Here is a 27,206-nt window from a genome sequence, read left to right on the forward strand (position 1 = left end):
TTAGTAAAGAAAGATGTATCACTACGAAAAACTGAGAAATATGTTAAACCACGAGTCTTTACAAACTATGGAAAGAAAGCCAGGAATTATTATGTACCTCAGATATTCAATGAACTAAGTGAGATACTGTTCGATTTAAAAACACGAGCTGTAATGCTGAGAGAAGTAAGGAAATGGTGTTCAACTTTGTATTGTAATGTGTGATTTTTTTCCCACTCAAGTGGGGAACTTGTCGGATTTCTTTTTTTCGTTTTTATTATATTTTCTCGTTTTTTATATTTTGTTTGCATTAGATTGTATTACTTGTATTTACCTTGTATTATTATTTTTTTTCCTGTTATGTGAATATTGTGAATGTATATTGCTTTTTACCCTAGTTTAAGGATGCAACACTGGCTGCCTGGTCTGCTAACAAGCACTATGTGCTTAGATTGACCAGTACTTCTTTTTTGTACATTTCGCTATGAAATAAACAATTCACTTCACTTCACTAAAAGACGAACCCACATGCAAAGTCTGAGGAGAGGTGGTCACCATAAGCTACATGTTAATTTCATTCGCAAGACTTGAGAAACTAACAAAAAGCATGTCCCACAATTTTATGTTGAACACATTGCATTCCATCCAAGCTTACTCTTAGGACAAAGTGTACTTGTTGAAATTTCATGTGTTTCATTCTCAAAAGAAGCAGAGCTTCTAAACCAGTTATACAGTCGACCCCGCATATACAAACACACTGAGATGGAAAAAATATATTTCTATGATAACCGTTAACTGTGCACAGATTACCGAGTGAAATAGTTGTGAAACTTTTGTTTCTTCATCTTCACTGCCTCAGAACACATTTTTCAATGCTATCAAAGGACTCCGAACAGCTGAGGCTACAGCTTTCTATCGACGTTAAATAGCGATGAACCATGCTGAGTGCACAAAGTACATCGAAGCATGTGGGCACAGGCTCTATCAAGTCCTCAACACAGTTCACATCAATGGTGTTCTGATTATACACGGCGTCGACAACAATGTCTTCGTATGCAAGTTCCCCCGTGGTCTCAACGTCGATATCCACAGTGACAAAGTTCCCTCTGGCTGCCCCATCACACATAGCACCATGAAATTCAGACAACTGGTTCAACAAATCAAGGCCCGCGACAGCTTTGAGTTCACCCTACAAAAAATTTGCCCTGCCTTTTCCGGTAAACCAGAGACCAGAATGTCGGAAGCAGTTCTATATAGCTCAGTTTTTGACATCACTCCACAACCCACTCAGCATAGACTGCCTAAGAGGTCGATTTTTAGATCTCTTCCAGTCCTCAGGTTCTGTAGGAGTCTTTCAATCAGAAATTTCCTATAACCAACCTTCACTGCGTGAATTATCTCCTGATCCAAGGTTTGAAGCACTGATGTAGCGTTCGGCAGCATGAAGCGAAGTTCAATGTTGCTGAAACTAGCACTGCAGTGGCGGGCAGAGCAGTTGTCTATGAGGAGGCAGACGATGCAATCTTGGACTACAAGGTCGTCATTCCAGGGCTTCAGCCACTTGGCAAAAAGTCCACAGGTCCTCCACGCTCTTCGAATGGATCTGTGCATTCTGCAAGCATTGCAGAGAATTGCTTTTCCTGATCACGAGTGGTCGAAGCTTCATCGATCCATACATGTTGGTGGCGAGCAACACTGATATTCTAGACTTGTTAATTTTCCCACCGCAGGACTTGCTATCATGACACGCCAGACTCCTGTTTGGAAGCATCTGCTAAAATAACGCAATTTCATCTGCGTTGAAAATATCACAGGGTTGGTACCTTGCTGTGATGTCCCCCAGTTTCTTCAATCCATTTGTTCACAACATCAACATCCACAGCATGGCTCTCATCCCTGAGTGCCATGCTAACAGTTTCGTGGTGTTCTTTAAAACGCTGTAGCTAACTGGAGCCGCCGCAGAAGTCAGGTCTGTTGAGAACAAAAGCAAAGTCCTTAGCTTCTTGCTCAATCGTGGGGCTAAAAATGGGAATGTTTCGTGATCGAACACAGAGGAGCCATCTGTACACTGCTGCCTCAAAATCTTAATATGCAGCCCTTTGTACATGTCTGACATCGCGAACGCCAAGTCTCTTCTCCGTTCCAGCCCAAATTCAGCCTTGTTCTTCAAAATGGTGCTCAGTGTGCTTCTCAGAATCTTGCACATTGCAGCCACATTGGATTTCTTCTCACCTCGTACAACTCGATGACTTCCAGTTTCATGGATAAAGGGAGGTTCTGCTGTTTTGCAGCTGACATCGCATGCACACAGAGACAAAGAAAACCCCATGAATTGCTGATGGCAGTACACGCGATGTGCTGATAACGCATGTTCTGGTTAGGTGGCTATATGCTCGCCGCCTACATCATGGAAAATCCTCATCATTATCGGTGCTACGCAGAACCGTAGCACTGGTAGCACTCACAGGTCCATGCGAGAAAGCTAACCTCCGGAGAAGTGCTGAAGGAAAGCCAGCTTCTTGAGTTGATCAGTGTTGTCCGAAGTACGATCTATCAGATGTGACTGCTAATTTTTGTACGATGTAGCCGTACATTTTCCTATACATTCTAACCGTAGCTTTACGGTGCTCAGAAATTATTCTATACAAAGGATAATTTGATATAAGAGAGTTCGATATGATCAAGTTCCACTGCAGTACTCTAAAGACCTTTTTACTCCCTTTTACGAAGCAAACATATCAAAACTTGGGTTTGGCACGTGATGGCATTAGTTGTCTAGGTGACATAAAACCCAACACAATACAAAACAGTGAGAAAAATGGCCAGTGACCATGCAAGCATAGGACCCCAGCCTTGAGCTGCAAAATACCCTTTTTGTCTGACATCACTGCATCTTATTTTAGGTACGTGGGCAAACCATAGCATTAACAAACTGATCATTGAATGCCTCTTCTGACAGAAATTTGCATACAGATGAGCTCCAAGCAGCATTAAGTGGCATATCCGAAAGGTATCAATATAGGGTCCCCTTCACCAATGCTTGCCCAAAAAACATGGCCAGTCTAGCCAGCAGTGCTAATAGTCCTCAAAGCCCTGCCCTGCCAAAGCAACTGAGGGGAAGAATATTCTACACAAAAGTGTATTCACCACACACTAGCTGTGATCAGCTCAGGATTGTCAGTGGTACTCATTCATATTGATTAGGGGTGCGCGAATATTTGAAATTTCGAATACGAATCGAATATGTTTCATATTCGGTTCATATTCGTATTCAAGAAATGATATTCGTGAATTTCCGAATATTCGAAAATTCCCGAATACTCAGCAGCGATCGTATACCGTGCAGACTTTCGTAAATTTGTTTGTGGTAAAAGCGCAATATCTCGAAAAATTATCTGAATATAGAGTTTAAAGTTCCAGGAAAACAATATAAAAGACCTGTTCTCTTTCTTCTCCATCGTTTATTGCGTGGACCGATCGCATTCCGATGCCGCTAGACTTGACCTTGTGTGCAATTCCGCAAGTGGGCTTTCCCACATACCACACGAGCTGCGAACGAGATGAGGGACGACACACTTCTAACAATTGCAACGCGAAAGCGCGTTTATTTTTTTATCCTTCTGTAATATGTTATCTAATTAATGCCCACACCCATAACATTCGTTCTCTCACCTTAACTCTCCGAGCGTGACCCCCGCCATCTTATTTTGGTCAACTACGCTATGCGGGTAAGCCTGCTTGCGGAATTTCACGTGAGGCTCCCAAAGGGGCGAGTCGAGGTGTCGTCACAACAGGGCAAGCGATCCTGTGAAAATCCCGCCTACTGCATGGTGCACTGTAACTCATGAACCTCCTATGTGGGCGTAACGGCAGGCGTGACAATGTTAGGAGGGCCCCTGTCACTAGGTAAAAAAAACCTGGCCGCGTAGTTTTGGTTTCTGAGTTTTGCCACTCGCCCGTGGCAATGGCAACTGTCGCCCCGTGCATTCGCCAGTAGTCCAATCTCAGCACTGTGCCGCTTTCAGACGCTGACTGAAGCGTCGCTGGTCATTGTTTTTTTTCCTTTTTAGAAGCAGTATCGCCATTCCAACGTCAATGTGTGTTCCCATCTCGCTTACGTTCACAATGTCTTCCAGCACGCCGAAACTCGGTGCTTGTCATGGATTACAGGTGTTTGCACTATAGAGCCGCCTCATAAGATTACCGCATTTTTGGTAGTTTTTTTTTTTCGGGGCCACGGGGCATTTTATAAATCGACCTTCGAATTACCTGGGCATTTCTGACGGTTCTTTGAACTCCGAATTAATGAGGTTTTACTAGCCATCATGTTATTTTTGTTTCCAGTCTTGTCATGTTGTGGATTTCATTTTGCCTGACCACATTACAGGTTGGATACTGTTATGCTGTTCAATTAAGTAGTATACATTTCTGTGCACATCATGTTTTTTTTCTTTTTGATACGGTGCTCAGGCAGTCCAGTTTTATTTCATTTGCAAAGGCCATACACTATTTCGAAAAAAATATGAGCAACAATGTTTCCCTGTTTATCTTTTCTGAATTTATTTTTTGTGCTGACCAGATATTCGATATTCGATTTGATATTAGAAGCCATTTTTTCTTCATATTCATATTCGATTCATATTCGAAAATTTCAATATTCGCACACCCCTAATATTGATTTATTGATGCAGCACGATTACTAAGAGTAAAAAAAATTAAAGCCTTGACATTCACTTACAAAGCGGCCATGTTCAACCATGGCTTTCATTGTTTCATTTATCTCGCCTTAATTAGTAAACTCAAATCGCACGTGTGAATCACAAAAACAGTGCCTTTGATGGATCTGTGCTGTGTTCAAATGTTACATCCCAAAATGAAAAAAAAAAGGGTCATGGCATGGACTATACAGAACATGATGCAGTGTCAAAACTTCTAAAAACATGCTGCGACAAGCCATTGGAGTTTCACAATGTCTAAAGGTATGCCAAACAGGTCCGGTACCTTATTTTTAGGGCACACCAGTGTTTTTTGAATTTTGAAATATTATTCAACTGTTTTTATTGAAATAATTTTATTGAAATATTTTTCACGTATGTTTGGTATGACACATATGTCTGTGTCTCCGTCCATTATTGGTTGTAGCAGTAGAAAAATTCAAGTTGATGAGATCCCATACTGTGGGTCGCACGGTAACGCAGCTTGGAGCACAACTGCTTGCAGGGCATGCCCTGGAAATTTGATTCTCACTCAGCGATCTGATTTTTTTTTTCTTGTACTCCTTTGGACTGCCATCTATAAGGGTAGTTGTATCTTTGACCGAGGAATGTTTACCTACTACATTCAAACCCACTTATAACAATATTGAAGTGCCATGGAAATACCATTGTTATAACTGATAATTATCACCAGGCTGTACCAAAAAAAAAAAGATGATGAACTTTAGAGCATTTATTTACAGGAAAGACCCGGAGGGGTTCTATTGCTCTAATGCCTGTAAAAGCTCATTAATTCGAACTTATATGAGGGGAATGATGCTGAAGAACTAACAAGAACCGATTGCATCACAGTATATTTGTTTGGTGAAAGACTGGACAATGGTTGCTTGCTTTTAAGATGAACGGCGCAACGATTTTTTTCATATTTTCATAAATACTTTATTGCATGCATACTGTCGGGAGTGTGGAAGAAGAACTGCTCAAAAGTGGTAAGGGCCTCCCTGACAACGTTCACGGTGCAAAGCGCAAGCGCTGGAGCTCCACCGCTATCGCGTCACACCCCTCACAAGCAGCGGCGTAGCGTGTGAAGAGCCTTCACTGCACAAACAGCGAACGGCACGTGACGAGCACGCAGTTTCGGCACACTGGAAGAACTGGAGAAAAGCCACACGGACGAATGCCATTACACCAATCAGCACCCGAAACGGCACGCAGCAGGGCTCGGTTAGCTGGCTGCTACGGGCTTTTGCGAAGCTCAGAAAAGCAAAACCGAAAGTCAGTCTGACTGATTTCGATACGTGGCCATGCACTTGTCATGCTTGGCGTTGTACGCATGTCTCAGGTGCACGGATAACTCTGCAGCATAGAATTAAGGTTTGAACAGGACTATTTGGTCGATCGCTTGGCGCGCCAGTCATACCTGGACTCAGCCTACCTTTGGGAGCCCGTTCCCAAAGGAAGGCCAGCACGGTTCAGGTGTCCACCGAGATATGCCAGACTATGACTTCTTTCCTTCCTCCATGTGTGCCATAATTTCTGAGCCATTTTCTTTCCTCAAAAGCACTTTCAGTTTCATTTCGACACCATAGACATAGACAGGCATTGGCCTGGACAGTGCTGGCAGTTCGAATTATGCGGATTTCCGAATTAATGTAGGTCGAAGTACAAGCTTTTACTATTATATTACAACTTGCAAAGGTTCCTGTTCGTTGCTGTTTGCGCCGGTGACAGCTGCCATGATCGCCTCACCGGTGAGGTCTTCATTTGTCATGACTGCATCGTTAGCGTGTCAGAATTCTCGACACGCCACAATCATCACCGTTCAACACCTATGACCAAAGCAACGTCGTCACTGCACCGGCGGGAGCATCGCATGCCTTCGCGTCACTGGCATCAAGTGCCCCTTCCGGAAGCAACTGCTATGGGAAATCCAAGGAGAGTGCAGAACCAAGGGTGCGGTGACAGCTGACAAGAGAAAAACCACGCTGACAACGCGTGTGCACCACACCGACTGATTGGGGGTACGCATGGCATGCGTGGCCAATGGAGCAACGCAGCAGCTCGTCTGATGCGGTGATGCCTGCCCTTGGGACATGTGAAATCTGTGAAGCGGACACCATGGCCAAGTTATTGAAGAACAGGGGAAGATGGGACAATGTACATGCCGCTGGCGCCAGCCATAGCTCAGAATGCAAAACCGAAGAAAAATGCGCCAGAGCGTTTTCTTTCTGCAGGCGGCCCTACCCCCGGAAACGTTAATACTGAACTGCTCCATCAAGGCTCCCTACCATGCTCCTTACTTTCTTCTCCGTATGGGCCTTTTGCACAGGGGAATGCATCCATCGTTTCTCCTGCCTGCATCGCCGCGACAAGCATGCTTCCTCGGCACGGCCGGTGGCGGTGTCTCCGAGTGCACAGTCACGGATTATTTCGCTTTCGTGGTGCCGCTGTGCCGGCTCGGCCAGTTGGTCGGCTCCACATGCGCGCGCTTGCTTTTGTGTTGTAAGAGTAGTTTTGCTGGTGCGGTTGTAGAGCTTCTATGTTTTTGTTTCTTTAATGGTTGACACACAGTGACCAGATTTAATTGTTATAACCAATAATGTGCTATGACAGCATTGCTATAAGCGGCTTATTTCGCACATGGTTTTAAAGCTGACGGTGCCGCGACTGACCATTGTTATATCCGATATATTGTTATAACCAGTATTGTTATAAGTGGGTTTGGCTGTATCCGGAATGGGGTGACTGGTGTTTGGTGTGTATACTTTAAGTGCGCCAGCAAGCAGTAACTGTGTTCTGCTATGCAAACATGTCTTCCGGCTATATACCAATCGCCGCAGGTAGCTGGGTTGCAGCGTGCCTACTGCAAAATTATTGCAAGCTATTCAAATGCACCCATGAGGCACATGTGCTTTCCTGCCCTGTGCTGAAACCCACTTCGTGATCTTTGAGGCTTGTTTTCTTGCAGCGAGCCCCTGTCATCCAACTGGAAGTACAGCACACGCAGTGGGGGGCCTTTGGCCTGCACTGTGTTTGAACCTGAGGGTTTTACGCTCCATGTACATGCGCAAACCGTCGCATGAAGGACCAAGTGGCTAGCTCAGTGCTTGCCTCGTCGCTCGGTTCCCCAAAAACACTGCTGTCAGCCTGAAAATGGCTTGTACACATCTGCAGTCTTCTTGTGACTCACCCCTACATACTGTGGTGGAGCAAGTCTGTCTTAGCTGGCGCACACCAGCCTGCACACTGCCTCTATACCACTGTAGGTCTCAAATGAATTTCACATGTTGATGTTGCATGGCTGTTAGGCAGAGTCAAAATTTAAGGCATGAACATTCTATTTGCCAGTACGGAAGAGCTAGCATAACATTTCTTACGTATCACGGACGGGCGCTCTGCAAGGTGAGATGCATGTTGTGCTGGGTATGGGCACCTGATCCCCAGTACGTACGCCGCTGTACTGCACAGGTCTGTGCAGAATCGTAGACGGTGCAAATGCTAGTGAGAGCTTGCTCAAATTGCGAGTAGATTGAAGCGACAGATTCTGAAACTTACTAAGCCGGAGTGTGAATGCACCAAACAAATTCCTGCTGGCGTACGTCATGTCGCCTATGGTCTTGCCTGCATGCTATGGTGTGAGTGACAGTAGCGCTCACTATGTGCAACTGGACGTGCATGTGCCGGTCTGTGTCATTAGTGAGAGGACTGTGATGTTACGCTATGTCTGAACATGAGTGCGTGCATTTAAGACTGCACATTCTGGCACATGTCAGTGGCTTTTAAAAAAGGTGCGCAAACAAATTCTTAGTTGCAAAGCAAATGCCAATAATAAAAATTGGGGTGAGAATCGAATATTTTCTAATATTTTCAAATAATTTCAAATACCAGTACAGGTGATTCAAACTAAAGATGAATGCTTTTCCACAAAAGACAGCCATGAAACGAAACAAAGATATCATAAATAAATTTTTTCACCCATCATCAGCATAATTTGCAATACCTCTAAAGTCCATCAAGCACGTAATAAGGGAGGGGGAATTATGTAGTACAATAGTAATCAACTGATACTAACTTTTTACAATATTTGGATAAAAATTGCATTCAGTGGTAACCCAGTTTGACCTAATGCTCGCATGACAAAAGGCACTTACTGAAAGGTTTGGTTTGGTTTAGGGGGGTTTAACGTCCCAAAGCGACTCAGGCTATGAGAGACGCCGTAGTGAAGGGCTCCGGAAATTTCGACCACCTGGGGTTCTTTAGCGTGCACTGACATCGCACAGCACACGGGCCTCTAGAATTCCGCCTCCATCGAAATTCGACCGCCGCGGCCGGGATCGAACCCGTGTCTTTCGGGCCGGCAGCCGAGCGCCATAACCACTCAGCCACCGCGGCGGCTGCACTTACTGAAAGCTGTCGTGAAGGATTGTAAAGTGGCCAGATACCTCCTCACCGAAGGTGTGATGCCAGCGGACGATTGTCAGAGGGGCAAGGCGTAACAAGACAGCTCACAAAAGCAGCAACCTGAGATGCAACAAGAGCGGGATGACCCTTTCCACACACTTCCTCACGACTCCTATAGATAGAGTGCCGGTTGTGGAATGCCGCCCCAAACGCAGTGTCTATGACAAACCGTATCCCTTGCGTATAGGTTTCGCCTGACTGCAAGTCCCGTGTAGGGCCCAAACACTGCCACGAACTGCAGGCGCGAAAACAAAACCTCGCCATTAGACACCCCAGCAATCAAGCCGCACTGTGCGTCATGCGGTTGCGCAGGCTGGTTTTGAGCCTCATGTTCCTGTTGTACGCTTTACTCTTGCCCACTGTGGACTAAGGCACGCAGTTTCTTGATTCTAACCACAGCAGCGAAGGCATTCCGCACCTTTGGTTTCACAGCCAGCTGTTGACTACAACGTGGCACGACATAGTGACATGCCACATGGTGCTGCACTACCAACCCATTTTCCAACCCATGGGTGCACAGTGGCCACGGCATGTTGGCTCTTGGTGGCCGTCAGTGCACTGATTTACGTACAGCCTACCATTAACCAGCTCCGACAGCGTTGAGGTTCGAACTGCTTTTAAGTGCACTGCTCATGCTGTGGCTGCACAGCCCAACTTCCTCCTTCTTGTCATGCACCGCAAGCCATGGCCTGCGAGCCGAGTGCGGCGCAAGGGGTGCTATAGGGCTCCCCCCCGTAGAGCGACGCCACAGGATTCGCCCAGGGGATGTGCTTGGAGGAAGCTGAGCACAATGGTGGCGCAGTCGAAGCGAGAGCGAGTGTAGGTCCTACGGGCCGAGAAGTGGCAATGTAGGCTGGTTTGAGGGTGATCAGCAGCCACGTCTTCACGGCCGTTGACGTCTAACGTGAAGGTCCTCTGCGCACGATGGAGGACGCGGAACGGTTCATCGTAGGCTGGTGTGAGGGGTGGACGGACGTGGTCACGGCGGATGAAGACATGGGTGCAGGAGGCCAGGTCCTGGCTGACAAACACGGATTGAGGGTGACGGGCTGCAGGTGTGAGAGGAGTAATGTGGAGAAATGTGTTGCGTAGGTCTCCGATGTAGGTGGAAACGTCATGAATTAACAGAAGAGAGGAAGGAGAGAAGAATTCCCCCGGGAGAAGCAGGGGAACACTGTAGACTAGCTCAGCAGAAGAGCTGCCGAGGTCAGCCTTCAGTGCCAAGCGAATGCCCAAGAGGACGAGGGGAAGGTGGTCAGACCAGCGTTCCCTTGGCTGATAAGTGGTCAGGGCAGCCGTCAGTTGTTGATGCAGACATTCCACCATGCCATTGGCTGAAGGGTGGTAGGTGGTCGTATGGATGTGGCGGACATCCAGAATATTTGCAAGGGCAGTAAACAGGGCCGACTGAAACTGGCGGCTGCGGTCGGTGGTGACGACGGACGGGCAGCCGAAGCGAGAGACCCAGCTGGCCATGAAGGCCGAAGCAACGGTCTCGGCTGTAGTGTCAGCAGTGGGCAACGCCTCGGGCCAGCGGGTGAAACGATCCACACAGGTGAGCAGATAAGAGGCCTCACATGATAACGGGAGCGGTCCAACAATGTCTACGTGAACGTGGGAAAACCGTGCATCAGGCGGCCGAAAAGGAGAGGCAGGCATGGCAGTATGCCAGTGAACTTTGACGCGCTGGCAGTGAAGGCAGGTTCGCGCCCAGTGGCGGACGTCGGCATTGATGCTTGGCCAAAGGAAACGAGATGTGATCAGCTTCTGCGTCGCACGAATACCAGGGTGGCTCATGTGGTGCAGTTTATCAAAAATGATGCGGTCGAAAGCCGAAGGTACGTAGGGGCGTGAGACGGCAGTGGATGTCTCGCACGCAATGAACTGGGAGGAAAATGGCAGTGGACATTCGGCAAAGGACAGGGATGGATGAGGAGCGAAGACGATGCAGCTCTGGATCACTGCGCTGTGGAGCCGCTAGCTCTTTCATGTACACTGGTATTCAGACGCCATGGTGCTAAGACGAGAACGCGCATCAGCAGCAGCATTCCCCGGGCCATGGACGTGACGGAGATCCACTGTAAACTCGGAGATAAAACACAGTTGGCAGATTTCGCGTGCAGTGTAGGTGCTGTGGTTCCTTTGGAAGGTAAACGTCAAGGGCTTATGGTCCGGGATGACGCGAAAGTCCCGGCCCTCCAGGAAGTGGCGAAAGTGCTTGATGGCGAGGTACACAGCAAGCAGTTCTCGACAGAAGGTGCTGTATTTAGTCTCGGTTGGCTTCAACTTTTGGGAGAAAAAACTGAGAGGCTGCCAAGTAGAGACGTGCTGCTCGAGAACTGCGCCGAAGGCAATGCTCGAGGAGTCGGTGACAAGGCGCAGTGGAGCGTCAGGAACTGGATGGATGAGCAAAGTGGTGTCTGCGAGTGCCTTCTTGGCAGCAGCAAATGCAGTTGCAGCATCTTCAGTCCACTCAAGTGGCGCAGCACAATGTTTTTTGGTACCCAAAAGATTGGTGAGAGGCTTCAGGAAAGAGGCGCACTTCAGGAGAAAGCGGCAATAAAAGTTCAGGAGGCCCAAGAATTCTCTGAGCTCATTAACCCATTGGCTTCCGCGCCCTCCGCGGCGTTTCCTGCTTGGTATTCCGCGCGGAAATAGCGACGCGCGCTGGGCGCGCGAGCCGCTCTTTAAAAAAAGCGATAAATTCCGCTGCACACCTCGTAGAAACACAAAATTTACTTTATTATGTTCGGAAGGGCTCGCTGCATCTTCCCGCCTAATATGACTTGCGTGTATGGAAAGCTTTGAAGCACACAGGCATGTGAAGTGCAACTTCACATTTTTCACATTCCCACCGGCTCTCCGACTTTTTCCCGTGTGTCTTGCAGACTAAGCATAGCCTTGATGGATTCTGCTTGATTTTGTTTGGTGGGATATGGCGAGGAAAATGAGCCCACTCAGAAGCCTGCAGCCGCATTGGTGTAGCCGCGACAGGCGGTTTACGTCGACCATGGTACTGGGGCAAAACAACAGCTTCGAGGATATCCTCAGCGAGGTTCACTTTCCAGTCTGTGTAGTGGAGCCGCTTGCCTGATGCTTTGGCAGATAAGACGTAGCTGTTATAAACAGCGATGTCCATAATATAAAAGAAGATTTTTTTGTAGCCTTTGGCGTACCTTCGCATAATTGGAAAGGAAGCCAGTTGTTGGTCCTCGCGATCCACTCCGCCCATGCCTCGGTTGTAATCGATTACAACTTGCGGCTTTAGAGCTGGCAAGCCATTCTTGCGACCCTTTTTTCCGGTATCAGTGAGATCAGTTGAACTGTGGCAGGTTGACAGCATTGTGACCTGCTTTTTGTCCTGCCAAGTGAGGGCCATGATGCCTAGCGCAAATAGGGACTTGCATTCGCATTTTTGCAGCTTCGCCTTGAAATCCTTCGGCATGTTCTTTCGTTGAAGGCGGACTGTGCGTACAGCATTCGAACCAGCTTCTTTTAGGTGGCGAAATAGCAATGGCGAAGAATACCAGTTGTCCATAAACACTGTGTGGCCATCGGGCAGACGTTTTTCTAGAAGGTCGATTACAACCGCCTCACTGCACAACAATCCAGCAGTAACTGGAGTCTTCTCACTTTTTCCTGTGTAAATCGAGAACTTCAGGCAGTAGCCGCTCGAAGACTCGCACAGTTTGTAGAACTTAAGGCCAAATCTTGCCCGTTTCGAGGGGTTAAACTGGACGTAGGACAGCCGACCACGAAACTTCATAAGGCTTTCATCAACTGCCAGATACTCCTCGGGATCACAGGCTGTATCAAAGCATTTCAGTACGTGGTCGAGCACAGGGCGCAACTTCCACAGCTTATCTCCACTTTGAGGGAGAGAGTTGTCGCAGAAATGCAGATATTTTGAGAGTGCCCAAAAACGCTGCCTCGACATCACCGAAGCAAAAAATGGTGTGCTTATAACTGCTCTTGTTGACCAGTAAGATTGAATGCTGCTCTTTTTTACTTGGCTCATCAGCACACACATAGCGAAGTAAACTTTCATTTCATCCGGTGTTGTTTCATGCCAACTGGGATCGGGATGCAAACGCTGTTTCTCGCATGCAAATGCATTTGTGTGTAATGCGATGGTACTCCAAATCTCGTCTCCGAGGAGAGCGTTGAACATTGCCAGAGCACTGGTATTTGTACCTACTTGTAGCTGGATGGCTCGTTTGATGCCTTGTTGACCACAAAAGGTGTTCTTCACAACCTTTTCCACTGTGTCATCCGCTTCCCATTGCCAGTTTTCTAGTTTTCGCGCCTTCGGAGATGGTGGCCGAGAGTCGCACGGATCTTGCGCTAAACACAAGTTGTCTTCATTGTCGCTGTCACTGTCCATAATCCGGTCACTCTCGTCATATGACACAACATCCTCTTCATCGCAGTTGTCACTCTCATCATCACTCTCGAACACAAAATTGAGAATTTCTTCCGCCGTCAAAGCGCGCTTTCTCCGCGACGCCATGTTTGGAAAGAGATGGGATTGCGAACTTTTTGTCGAAAAAAACAACAAAACTGACCTCAGACAGTGGACAACTATGTCCATCTGGTGGCAAACACATGAATCAATCGCTACACAGGTTGTGTTGTGCTGCCATCTATTGAATAAACCCAAAACAAACCATACTCTGAGCGGCCGGCGATTCGGCGGCTAAAGTGACTTTGGCCTCAGACGGTGCGGCCGGCGGATCGCCGGCCGCGGAAGCGAATGGGTTAAGTGACTTGGGGGCGGGAAAATTTTCAATGGCTTTGACTTTGCTCTCAAGAGGCCAAACACCTTGTGGGGTGAAAAGGTGGCCGAGGAACTCTATTGTAGCTACGCCAAAGAGGCACTTGTTCGAGTTGATGACGAGCCCATATTAATCAAGTCGGTGGAAGAGGGCGCGCAGATGAGCTTCGCGCTCAGAACCAGGTGAACTTGCGACGAGGAGATCATCGATTTAAGCAAACACGAAGTCGAGGCGTCGTGTAACCTTGTTGATAGTTTGCTGAAAAGTCTGTGCAGCGTTGCGTAAGCCAAAAGGCATACGCACATACTCAAAGAGCCTGAACGGTGTGGTGATGGCCGTCTTCGGAATATCAGCGGGCTCAATGGGAATTTGATGATAAGCCTTCACTGAGTCAATTTTAGAGCAGATAGTGCACCCAGCCAGATTGGATGTGAAGTCCTGTATGCGAGGAAGTGGACAGCGGTCTGGTAAAGTGTGAGCATTGAGGGCGGGCTAATCTCCACATGGTCTCCAGCCGCCCCGGCCTTTCTTTGGCACCATGTGAAGTGGCGATACCCAGTTGCTGGAGGAAGGGCGTACTATGACGAGTTCAAGCATGTGTTGGAACTCACGGCGAGTGATAGCGAGGCGTTCTCCAGACAAGCGGCGAGGGCGAGCAAACACCAGAGGTCCTGAAGTCACAATGTGGTGGGTGATTGAGTGCTTCACTGGTGACTCTCTGGTGTGCGGCTGTGTCAGGCTGGGAAAATCAGCAAGAACTTTCACATACGGTGAAACAGGGACGAAAGCGCAAAGCCCCGTCGCAGCAGTGGTGGAGAGTACGCCGTTGACAAAGAGGTGGGTGCTGAGGTCTATGAGGCGATGAGCTTGCATGTCGACTGCTAGGTTGAAGCTGAGGAAGTCTGCGCCGAAAACAACTTGCGAGACGTCAGCGATAGTGAAGAACCAACGAAACGTGCGGCGCAATCCCAGGTTAAGCGTAATGGACTGTTGGCCATAAGTGCGAATGGGTGAGTTGTTGATCGCTTGAAGTGGGGAGGTCTGGTTGTTGCGACAGCGAGCTGCCCAAGAGGCTGCTATGAAGCTGACCTGTGCTCCCGTGTTGAACAGGAAGCGAGCGCCAGTGACCTTGTCCGAAACAAAATAGGGGGCATGCCCATCCACTTGCCGCCATCAGTGGCCGGTCGCAGCGTTTAATGACCAGGAGCACAGGTGGGTGCACTTGCGAGCAGAGCTGCCGAAGGAAGGTATGGTGGCACCAGCAAATAGCCGAGGGCAAGGTGTCAGGCCGTGCATCAGATGGTTGGGGCTCTGAAGAATGTGGAGAAGGTGGGGAGCAGCAGCGTGACCGGAAATTCGGCGGCGAACAGCGTGGTAAGGGCGCGAGGACATCGAGCCGCTTGGCAAGAGCATCAAGTCAACATTCGATGCTGGCAAACTGGGAGTCTGTGGCAGTTGTTGGAGGCGGAGTGGTCACAGAGCTGACGTTGGGGTGCCGTGAGTAGTCCGCCACACGGTCAGCGAGTTCTGCGAGCTTGTCTAATGAAACAGCACCCGGAGCTGCGAGGATGGGGACCATGTGTTGGGGAAGACGCAGAAGTGGATTGTGCTGAGCAGCGGGGTCTCCTAGAAACTGGCGCATGAGACAGAGGAGCTGTGAAGGGCGGCTGTCACCAAGCTCTGTAGCACTGAGGAGCTGCTGGAGTTGGCTGTGCTCGGACGCTGACTTGCGGTCGATGATAGCCGCCTTCAATGTGTCGAAGGGTCGAGCAGAGTCTGGCGAGCTGATGACGTCCACTAAGTCCTCAGCGACGTCAGGAGGCAGGGACGACATGAGGTGGAGGAACTTGGTCTCCTAGGTGGTGATACGTCGCAGCTGGAAATGTGCCTCAACCTGCAGGAGCCAGGCGCGGGAACTATTGGGCCAAAATGGCAGCGGCTGACTGGCTGGAATGCGGCCACCGAAGCACAGTGAGGCTGAGCGTTCTGGGATGGGTCGCGACCAGTAGGAAGGGCGGAAGAGCCAGGGGATCCATGTATGATGATGGGATTGCATGTCCAAAGCCAGGTCACCAAATCTGTCGGAGCTAAGGCGAGGAGGAACCTGCTCCGACAGTGTTGAGGTTCGAACTGTTTTTAATTCCGCTGCTCGCGCTGTGGCTGCATAGCCCAACTTCCTCCTCCTTGTCCGGCGCCGCATGCCATGGACTGCGAGCCGAGCATGGCGCGAGGGACGCTACAAGAATTAAGCAAGGTTGTCAGGTGTGAAGCCCAAGACAGGCTTCACAGCTGACACGTGTGCCAATGGCACTGACGTTCCAGTCCTTTTACCAAGATTTGGGCATCTGTAAATACGATGCACGCTGCCTTCGAGCACAAACAGCGTGTCACATTCGTGCAGGTTCGCCAATTTTGGCCGAGATAGCGAGAGCCGCGGGCAGGCCTGGCAGGTTGCCAAGGCTGCTTACCCGCTCATGCCAGCCTCACCCATACTGCCCCAGATGGCGTGGCTGGCAGCGTGCTCATCTGCTCACCACCATGATCGTCAGATTTACGTCCACCATGTGCTCTGTATGTGAGAGCAGTGCGGTGCCCATATTATGCACGCGCTCCAATACACGCTCCGGCATGCCCTCCACTCAACCACTCTCGCCTGTGATAGAATTTTTCTGCAGGTTAGTTTCCAGCCAGCAATGAAATTTTGTTGCATTGAAAGTGCGCCAAAATTAACTTCGTTATATTCAGGCTAAAAATACATGGTGTTCTATAGACACGAAGTTATGAAAATTGGAATACTTCGTTACATCGAGGATTTCGTTATGTTGAAGTTTGTTACATCAAGGTTTAACTGTAGTAAATATTTGCAAACTATTCCAGGTTTCAAATAGTCGCACACCCTTAACTCAAAAGCGTCACCTGATGAGAGAACCAGCTATACAGATGCTATGTCGTCACTGCACCGACTGAGAGAAAGCTGGCTACTACTAGAAATGTAAAAATCGGCAAAATTTTCTTCACAGTTTCCTCAAATTCACAAACATGCTGTGTAAGTTGCATCACGGGAAAGAGTGAGCATGACGTGCATATGCTGGACGTGGCTCTTTAGCCATGGACTCAGAGACCTCCCCCATCCCTTTGATGAGAATCAACTTGATATGTCGGTCTTTTCTTCAGATGCTTTGTTCACAATTTCCAGATTATATGTAATTCAAACGTTACTGCAGTTTCATTTAATACTTAATATAGTACTTAGGCTGCCTCTTGAAACCATTTAAAAATCGCAACCATATTTTAAGGCAGGACGTGGCATTCGGGATCAACTTTCCTATTTCTTCACGGATTCTGATAAAAATTGGCAGGGCTACTGGTAATGTTTCTGTGATATCACCATAAAAATTTCAAACAGATATCTCAACAACTTTTTTATTTAAAAAATTTTCCTCCTTTTCATCTTGTACCAGGCTTGAGCGACTTACAAAATAAGATAGAAGACTTCTTCAAAGTGTGTTGCATTCCAAAATGAATGGATGAGGTCGTGACATTCTAAGATTTTTTTATTTACAATGTAAAAGTTTTTAGTTTTAATATTTTATGAGCAGACATTACAATGGTCACCTAAACAGTGCACAACTAGTCGAATCAGTAAGTCAGCAAACGGGATGCCGGAAAACCAAGAATGTCACGACCTGAAACATTTCTCAAGGAATGCAGCGAAAAAAACCGTATCAAAATAGCCCCAGCGGTCGCGAAGAAATCAGCGGAACAATCAGAGCAAATGACAAAAAAAAACAGATTTGAGAAAATGGCTTCCGAAGTTGCACCTTGTATTTCACTCATCAAAAGGCACCGGGGTTGTAGTCTTTTGTGTCCTTTTTAACACGGGGCTTCTTGGATGCCTTGCCTCGAGATTGAAGTGCTTTCGCTGCCTTTCTTTTCCGCAAGGCGTCTTTTTCCGCTGCTCTGCGAAGAGCATGTTGGCCAGTTTGCAGCCCAAGTGTCGAACAGTACTGTGCAAGCACAGCGGGTCCCTGCATTGAACTTGCAAACCGCTTCGTTGAGAGCTGTCTCTGTTGCAGTCAAAGATGCGTTTTTATCTTTTGGCAGCAGCGACCAAATTACTGAATGAAGGCTTTCAGCCGCATTCTGGGTTTTTTTCCCCAGACAACGGCTGAGGAGCTGGACATCCGATAGCCGCCGGTAAACAGGCAACAATGCATCTGTGACATGCCTTGCAAGCTGGTACTTGTGGAAGGGCAGAGGTTTGCCCTCTGCTTCTGCAGCCTGGTGTTGGCACCAACTCTGTGGTCCTTGGGGGCAAAGCTTGTGACGTGGGCGTTCATCGGTAGATGTTACGTGATAAAAAGTTGCCATCACAGCTTTCTGCATGTCCTCAATGTTGTCGTGATCGTGCAGGGCCTTGCCATAATAATTTGTTAACTTCTTAATTAAAGCCTGAGTGAGGCCACCTTTCCCACCAATAGGCCGACCCTTTTTGCCTGGTGCTTGTGGACGGCGTGGCGTCGTCGCGTGAAGTGCCAAGAGGACCCGCGACATGCGTAGTGCCTTCATCACTTGATGTTTCCGACACAAAACGCGGCTCCAGGTGCGCCTGAATGGTGCGCCCGGTGCTCGTGGACGGCGTGGCGTCGTCGCGTGAAGTGCCAAGAGGACTCGCGACATGCGCGGTGCCTTCATCACTTGTTTCCGACACAAAACGCGGCTCCAGGTGCGCCTGAATGGTGCGCCCGGTGCTCGTGGACGGCGTGGCGTCGTCGCGTGAAGTGCCAAGAGGACTCGCGACATGCGCGGTGCCTTCATCACTTGATGTTTCCGACACAAAACGTGGCTCCAGGTGCGCCTGAATGGTGCGCCCGGCGTCGCGTGAAGTGCCAAGAGGACTCGCGGCATGCGCGGTGCCTTCATCACTTGATGTTTCCGACACAAAACGCGGCTCCAGGTGCGCCTGAATGGTGCGCCCGGTGCTCGTGGACGGCGTGGCGTCGTCGCGTGAAGTGCCAAGAGGACCCGCGACATGCGTGGTGCCTTCATCACTTGATGTTTCCGACACAAAACGCGGCTCCAGGTGCGCCTGAATGGTGCGCCCGGTGCTCGTGGACGGCGTGGCGTCGTCGCGTGAAGTGCCAAGAGGACTCGCGACATGCGCGGTGCCTTCATCACTTGATGTTTCCGACACAAAACGCGGCTCCAGGTGCGCCTGAATGGTGCGCCCGGTGCTCGTGGACGGCGTGGCGTCGTCGCGTGAAGTGCCAAGAGGACTCGCGACATGCGCGGTGCCTTCATCACTTGATGTTTCCGACACAAAACGCGGCTCCAAGTGCACCTGAATGGTGCGCCCGGTGCTCGTGGACGGCGTGGCATCGTCGCGTGAAGTGCCAAGAGGACCCGCGACATGCGTGGTGCCTTCATCACTTGATGTTTCTGACACAAAACGCGGCTCCAGGTGCGCCTGAATGGTGCGCCCGGTGCTCGTGGACGGCGTGGCGTCGTCGCGTGAAGTGCCAAGAGGACTCGCGACATGCGCGGTGCTTTCATCACTTGATGTTTCCGACACAAAACGCGGCTCCAGGTGCGCCTGAATGGTGCGCCTGGTGCTCGTGGACGGCGTGGCGTCGTCGCGTGAAGTGCCAAGAGGACCCGCGACATGCGCGGTGCCTTCATCACTTGATGTTTCCGACACAAAACGTGGCTCCAGGTGCGCCTGAATGGTGCGCCCGGTGCTCGTGGACGGCGTGGCGTCGTCGCGTGAAGTGCCAAGAGGACTCGCGGCATGCGCGGTGCCTTCATCACTTGATGTTTCCGACACAAAACGCGGCTCCAGGTGCGCCTGAATGGTGCGCCCGGTGCTCGTGGACGGCGTGGCGTCGTCGCGTGAAGTGCCAAGAGGACTCGCGACATGCGCGGTGCCTTCATCACTTGATGTTTCCGACACAAAACGCGGCTCCAGGTGCGCCTGAATGGTGCGCCCGGTGCTCGTGGACGGCGTGGCGTCGTCGCGTGAAGTGCCAAGAGGACTCGCGACATGCGCGGTGCCTTCATCACTTGATGTTTCCGACACAAAACGCGGCTCCAAGTGCACCTGAATGGTGCGCCCGGTGCTCGTGGACGGCGTGGCATCGTCGCGTGAAGTGCCAAGAGGACCCGCGACATGCGTGGTGCCTTCATCACTTGATGTTTCTGACACAAAACGCGGCTCCAGGTGCGCCTGAATGGTGCGCCCGGTGCTCGTGGACGGCGTGGCGTCGTCGCGTGAAGTGCCAAGAGGACTCGCGACATGCGCGGTGCTTTCATCACTTGATGTTTCCGACACAAAACGCGGCTCCAGGTGCGCCTGAATGGTGCGCCTGGTGCTCGTGGACGGCGTGGCGTCGTCGCGTGAAGTGCCAAGAGGACCCGCGACATGCGCGGTGCCTTCATCACTTGATGTTTCCGACACAAAACGTGGCTCCAGGTGCGCCTGAATGGTGCGCCCGGTGCTCGTGGACGGCGTGGTGTCGTCGCGTGAAGTGCCAAGAGGACTCGCGACATGCGCGGTGCCTTCATCACTTGATGTTTCCGACACAAAACGTGGCTCCAGGTGCGCCTGAATGGTGCGCCCGGTGCTCGTGGACGGCGTGGCGTCGTCGCGTGAAGTGCCAAGAGGACTCGCGACATGCGCGGTGCCTTCATCACTTGATGTTTCCGACACAAAACGTGGCTCCAGGTGCGCCTGAATGGTGCGCCTGGTGCTCGTGGACGGCGTGGCGTCGTCGCGTGAAGTGCCAAGAGGACTCGCGACATGAGCGGTGCCTTCATCACTTGATGTTTCCGACACAAAACGCGGCTCCAGGTGCGCCTGAATGGTGCGCCCGGTGCTCGTGGACGGCGTGGTGTCGTCGCGTGAAGTGCCAAGAGGACTCGCGACATGCGCGGTGCCTTCATCACTTGATGTTTCCGACACAAAACGTGGCTCCAGGTGCGCCTGAATGGTGCGCCTGGTGCTCGTGGACGGCGTGGTGTCGTCGCGTGAAGTGCCAAGAGGACTCGCGACATGCGCGGTGCCTTCATCACTTGATGTTTCCGACACAAAACGTGGCTCCAGGTGCGCCTGAATGGTGCGCCTGGTGCTCGTGGACGGCGTGGTGTCGTCGCGTGAAGTGCCAAGAGGACCCGCGACATGCGCGGTGCCTTCATCGCTTGATGTTTCCGACACAAAACGTGGCTCCAGGTGCGCCTGAATGGTGCGCCTGGTGCTCGTGGACGGCGTGGTGTCGTCGCGTGAAGTGCCAAGAGGACCCGCGACATGCGCGGTGCCTTCATCGCTTGATGTTTCCGACACAAAACGTGGCTCCAGGTGTGCCTGAATGGTGCGCCTGGTGCTCGTGGACGGCGTGGTGTCGTCGCGTGAAGTGCCAAGAGGACCCGCGACATGCGCAGTGCCTTCATCGCTTGATGTTTCCGACACAAAACGTGGCTCCAGGTGCGCCTGAATGGTGCGCCTGGTGCTCGTGGACGGCGTGGTGTCGTCGCGTGAAGTGCCAAGAGGACCCGCGACATGCGCGGTGCCTTCATCGCTTGATGTTTCCGACACAAAACGTGGCTCCAGGTGCGCCTGAATGGTGCGCCTGGTGCTCGTGGACGGCGTGGTGTCGTCGCGTGAAGTGCCAAGAGGACCCGCGACATGCGCGGTGCCTTCATCACTTGATGTTTCCGACACAAAACGTGGCTCCAGGTGCGCCTGAATGGTGCGCTCGGTGCTCGTGGACGGCGTGGTGTCGTCGCGTGAAGTGCCAAGAGAACCCGCGACACGCGCGGTGCCTTCATCGCTTGATGCTTCCGGCGATGCAGAGCGCGAAGTAGAAAGTTCAGAAGAGTCCCCCGTGCTCGCACACGATGTTTCGTCCGCATGTGAAGTGCTCGGCAGCGGCTCTGGAGTGGCGCCACCAACAGTCGTAGCCGCGCACGAAGTACTCGCCTGCGAGCCCGTAACTTCGTCAGTGTGCAGCACATCAGAAGTAATTGAAGCAGACGACTTCTTCACCCACGGCGATTTTCGCTTACGGGTGCCATAGGCACGCGCCTTCTTGTACTTCAGAGGTCGCCGACCCATGACCGCCAGTGAAAGCCGCTTCCGAAACTATGCTACGCGCGTACTGACGAACATGACGGCCGCGTAATCCGTATTCGAAACTAAGCTCTGCACAAGAGAGTCACGGCGAGCCGAGGTTCTCTGCTCAAATGACTAAACCCCATCGTACACGACGAGCAGCGGAGCCGCAGAGTCGAGAGGCACGCGTAGCAGAGGACGCACCCGCCAAGGAGACCAATTGCGCAGCGCGCTGCTGCCACGTGACATGCGGAGCCAATCGGAAATCACCGCGCGACCGTGAAACTTTTGCTTTTTATGCGTTTGTTTCTGCTCTGAGGAGACCGCTGAAGCAGGAAATTTGAAGTCGGAGGAACGCGCTTTCCATAGAGACCAAGATGGCCGCGCTACGTTGGGCGGTTGCCGAGAGATCGGGGCTTGAAAAGCGGCGTTTTTTCGCTACTTGGAAGAAATTTTCCGCCACCCTTGATCATCAAAACAATGATTTGGCGCACTTCTTGATGGTTTTCGGCGATGAAAATTTGTAATCAAACAAAATATGACTTGTAAAAGCAGAAAATAAATATTTCAAAAAATAGCTTTTTTGACCATTTTTCGCGAGTTGATAGCCGCGTCCCCCCTTAAGAAAGTAAAGCTGAAGTAGATTCAGTGCTACTGGCTGCTCATCTCAGCGGATTCCATTTTCCATACCAGCTGATTTGTCCACTCCATGAGAAGTTGAATCACTCATCCCGAACACAGAACAAACTAAGACAAGCTGTGGCACCCTGGTTCCTGTCTGACACTCCTTTGTATTGAATCCCAGCTTGAGTGCGCAAAAACATGCTTGCTGAAGCAGCTGCTACCAGGGATTCCAAGCTATAGTCTGTGGTCCTACATGTGCAACAGTACACAATCGAAGGCAATGTAACAATGAAATGGCTGAAGGAATGAGCACTTAAGGACAGCAGAACAGTTCCAATGCCAGTAATCCTCCCCGTTTTTTTTGTCAACAACACTTCCTTTTTTTTGGGCTGAGGAACTCGGGACACAAACTCACGGTAGACTTGAGTGAGATTGGCCAGGGCCCACACAGCCCAGTGCTGGGCCTCTGGGGTGTGCTCGCACTGCAGCAGCCGCAGGATCGGTTCAAAGGAGCTGCACAAAGAAAGGATCGCTATCTTACCACTTGCCGTAGATGGTATGAGGATCACTATTTGGGTTCCCATAAAAAAGCACTGGTCAACACAAGCTACAGCAGCACCACATTCCATAGCATAACAGAGCGTCGCATTATGCAAGCAGATAATTCAATGGAGAGTGCAATAGCACAAGCAAACTCAAGGGCATTACTTCATATGCACAGATATTCTTCCAGCCTGACAAGAGCAAATCTGAATTAGCAGTGACTTTAAATCTGTGATTTCCCTACACATCTCCAGGGGGCTGTCATACTAAGGGGGTGTTGTTATAGCAAAATGTTATAGCAAGAAACCCATGTAGATGGAACTGTTGGAATGTGGTTGAGAGTGCGCACAATTTTTGTGGCAGTTGAGTTTTTTTTATTAGTAGGAAGTACGTACTGTATACACCCTCTAATGAACCCACTTGCATAATGACACCCGCCCACTTTTGTCAGTAAGGAATTTATTTTTTTTTAACCGTTAGCTTAACTGATCGCAGTGCATTCCTCAGTTTTCGTGCCGAGACCTTGGTAGAGCGCCAAGACGTGCGCCCTTGACAGAAGTGCCTTGGTCTTGCTCGGCGCTGCTGTGTGTCAGGCCGTGCCACTGTATTCTTAGAAAGGTCAAGAGGAGTGTAGCAGTTTAATCCAGAATGCTATAAGCCATCACCTACACTGAAATGCTACGAAGGAAGCAAGGCTTTCAGACCCCCAAGCAATTTGGCGAGCTCGAGATCGGGGGCAAAAATGCCTAACCCCTCACCGCAGCTGAGGCTTAAACATTCGCATTACCCACTTGTAACCATCCTGTGAGTTTACTTAACCGCACATAAAGAACGCACTCCTGACCTTTAGGGCTGGTGTTCAGCATGTTTGCTTTATCTCGCCACGATTGGCCGGCGCTCCTGTCTATCACAAAATCACCGGGCCGTGCAGTGGTACAGCAAACACGTTTCGAAGTGAACGATGCTAAACACCAGCAGCTGAGTGCCATAACCATTGAGCCACTGTGGTGGCTCTTAATCCTGTTATCGATTTACAAGAGCCGCCGCGGTGGCTGAGTGGTTATGGCGCTCGGCTGCGGACCCGAAAGACACGGGTTCGATCCCGGCTGCAGTGGCCGTATTTCGATGGAGGTGAAATGCTAGAGACCCGTGTGCTGTGCGATGCCAGTGCACATTAAAGAACTCCAGGTGGTCGAAATTTACAGCGCCCTCCACTACGGCGCCTCTCATAGCCTAAGTCACTTTGGGACGTTAAACCCCCATAAACCAAACCATCATGTCCACTGCACTAACAAAGCTAACAGACTCTGGGGATGGTACGGGTTTTGACAAGGTGCACGCAATGCCCAGCGGGGGTGAGCTCAGATGGGAAGTGCACCCGCTGATGACCTGTGTGGGACCCACAGTGCATTAATCAGTGGCAAGCTCTAGTTCTGCATAGGCTTATGCGAATATTCAGCTGAATAGTAAAGTATTCGAGATTCGATTCAATCTGAACATTTAGTATTTGATATCAGTACCCGTCTCAATCTAATAACATTCCTGGAATGCTTGCTTCGTGTGGTTTCGGTTCAGCATGCCTCCTCACAGATAACACTGTGGCACATATGCAGCCAAGCCCCAACACCACGCTCACCTCCTAGGCATATGCACCACATGCCTGCGCACCCGCACATACACTGGAGCCGGTCTGTGCATGTGCACAGCAGCACACGCGAGCAGGGGCGAGCGCAGCTCTTAGATTTGTACCTGGGACGTTCCTGCACCTGCACCACCCATGATGCGCACGCACCGGTACACTGGCTGTGGATATTTTAAAATATTTCAGAGCAGTGAGAAATACCGGGTAGTGGGTAAGGGACACAGCTTTCAAACAAAACCAGGATGGTGGCCATCGGGGACACGACGGGCGCCAAGTGCTCCTGCATTTCGTTCCAAAATCACCATTTCCGGGCTTTGTAGGCACGAAATATACTGTTATTTAAGAATTTAGAGGTTGAATTATGACTTTTTAGAATTTAGACCTTAAACTTTTTAGGCAGGAACTTTAGGGTGTATTGATCCTGAATATGCCATTTTTGCAAAATCAAAATTTTCGCATTTTTTTCATCGTTTCAAGATCCGCATCTCCCCTTAACGAGCAGTTCATAGGCAAGTGTGGAGTGGCTATGCGTTTTCCTTGAGCAAGGCGCCTCTGCTTCCACACACAGCAGACTACCTTTAAAGGCGGGAAGAGGTCTAGAGAAAAATTTGTTAATGATGTCACAGTTATGAAATTTGCAGAGAATATGTACTTTTATGTGCTGATTGTAAATGTGTCAGTTAATTTAACCTTTTGCGGCACGGCACCTACGACTGTGCACACAACTTTCCAAACTTTTTTTTTTAACAGTCTAGAGCCGTTTTCACAAAGTCACTGATTCCGAAATTTGAAATCTCTGCTGGCCACAATGGTAGGGCCACATCATGCATGCCTAGCACGAAGAATTGCTTTTCAAAAACAAGAAATAAAAATGCATGTCGTGAAATTCTACACTGCGCCTAGGAAGCGCTGTATGGTGCTGTAACCTCTTTCTTCCCTCAAGCATTCAATGTTTTACTAAAGGACATTGTAGCTGAACTTTTTGTGGAAACTGCTTCAGGTGATAAAGAAAATAATTCCTTTGGCATAAATGTGTTTTTTTAAGAATAAAGCTGCAATACCGTGAGCATAGATGTGTGCACCGTACGTGAATTCTTCAAGTTTTTGAGCCATTCACGTTATTTTTGTGAAATAGGGGGTTGGAAATACCATAAAAATATTCGCGTAATGAACACACTTTTTTTCCACAAAGTTGACATTAATTTGCAGGGAGGGTTCATTATGCGGGAAAATAAGTTTCACAGATTTTTTGGGGAGAGCTGAAATTTCATATCTTATGTACGCCCGCTCGCCCGCTGTCCATCCATCCATCCATCCATCCATCATCAACAGAAGCATGCGGTTGCCGGTTGTAAGCATTGCTCACTTCGAAAGGTACTTGACGATTTTGTGATAGCCGGCGGCGCCGACCAATCGCAGCAAGATAAAGTGAACATGCTGAACATCGGCCCTGATGGTCAGGTGCGCGCTTTTCACTGAGGTTAATAAAACTCACATGGCGGTTACGAGTGTGTAATGAAATATCTAAGCCTTAGCTGTGGTGAGGGGTTGGACATTTTCGCTCCCTATCCCGAACTCGCCAAATCACTAAGGGGTCTAAAGGTCGTGCTTCCCCTCTGCAGCATCTCAGTGCAGAGGATGTTTTATCACGTTCTGCTTTAAACTGCTACACTCCTATTCGATGCTCAAGCACTCCTGTGCACCAAGCAAGCAACCATGACCGGCACTTCTATCAAGGGTGCACAATGTCCTGGCACTCTCTCAAGTTAGCTGTGTGCACCCCCCCCCCCCCCCCCTAGCAGGAGCGCCCATCAAAAGAAACAAACAAGCTGCGATGTTATCAGCACGCAGCATCTTGGCACACTACCAAGGTCTGCATTGCAGGCTTTACAGAAAGACGAAGAATGCACTACAAAAAGCTAATGATTTAAAAAAAAGTGAATTCTCAATGACAAAAGTGGGGGGGCCAGTTCATTATGAGAGTTCTGTCCATATCATGTGCTGATCATGTGCTGTTTAGTGCTGGTGCAGCAAAGCTTCCTGATAAGCAAAGCCTCCTCAATGTGACATTACTGCTTATGAGGAGGCTCCACCACTACAGTGCAATCCACTTATAACGATACAGTAGACTCGCGATAATTCAAACTATGATAATTCGTACTTTCGGTTAATCCAAACAAATTTCAGGATTTCAGTTGGCTGCCTATATTTTCAATGCATTTTAAAGTCACCTAATTCATACTGCGATTTCTCTTAAATTCGGTTAATTTGCTCAGACGCCTTGCTCAGACGCTCCCGGCGAAAGAGTGGCAACCGAGGTCGGATGAGTCAGATTTGTGGAGCTGCATGAAGTGAAAATCTGG

The 27,206-nt window shown here is 49.7% G+C and overlaps 1 protein-coding gene across 4 annotated transcripts in view; it reads right to left on the reverse strand.

Annotated features, from left to right (window-relative positions):
* LOC144116192 (protein zer-1 homolog) overlaps positions 1 to 27,206 on the reverse strand; it is a 145,494-nt gene that overhangs the window by 11,952 nt on the left and 106,336 nt on the right. For all 4 annotated transcript variants that reach the window (XM_077650919.1, XM_077650917.1, XM_077650920.1 and 1 more), the window contains one exon: positions 23,074 to 23,171. In XM_077650919.1, the coding sequence (XP_077507045.1) occupies positions 23,074 to 23,171 (98 nt within the window). The remainder of the gene's footprint in view (positions 1 to 23,073; positions 23,172 to 27,206) is intronic.

Source organism: Amblyomma americanum, chromosome 1 (genome assembly GCF_052857255.1).
Source record: "Amblyomma americanum isolate KBUSLIRL-KWMA chromosome 1, ASM5285725v1, whole genome shotgun sequence".
NCBI classification, from domain to species: domain Eukaryota; kingdom Metazoa; phylum Arthropoda; class Arachnida; order Ixodida; family Ixodidae; genus Amblyomma; species Amblyomma americanum.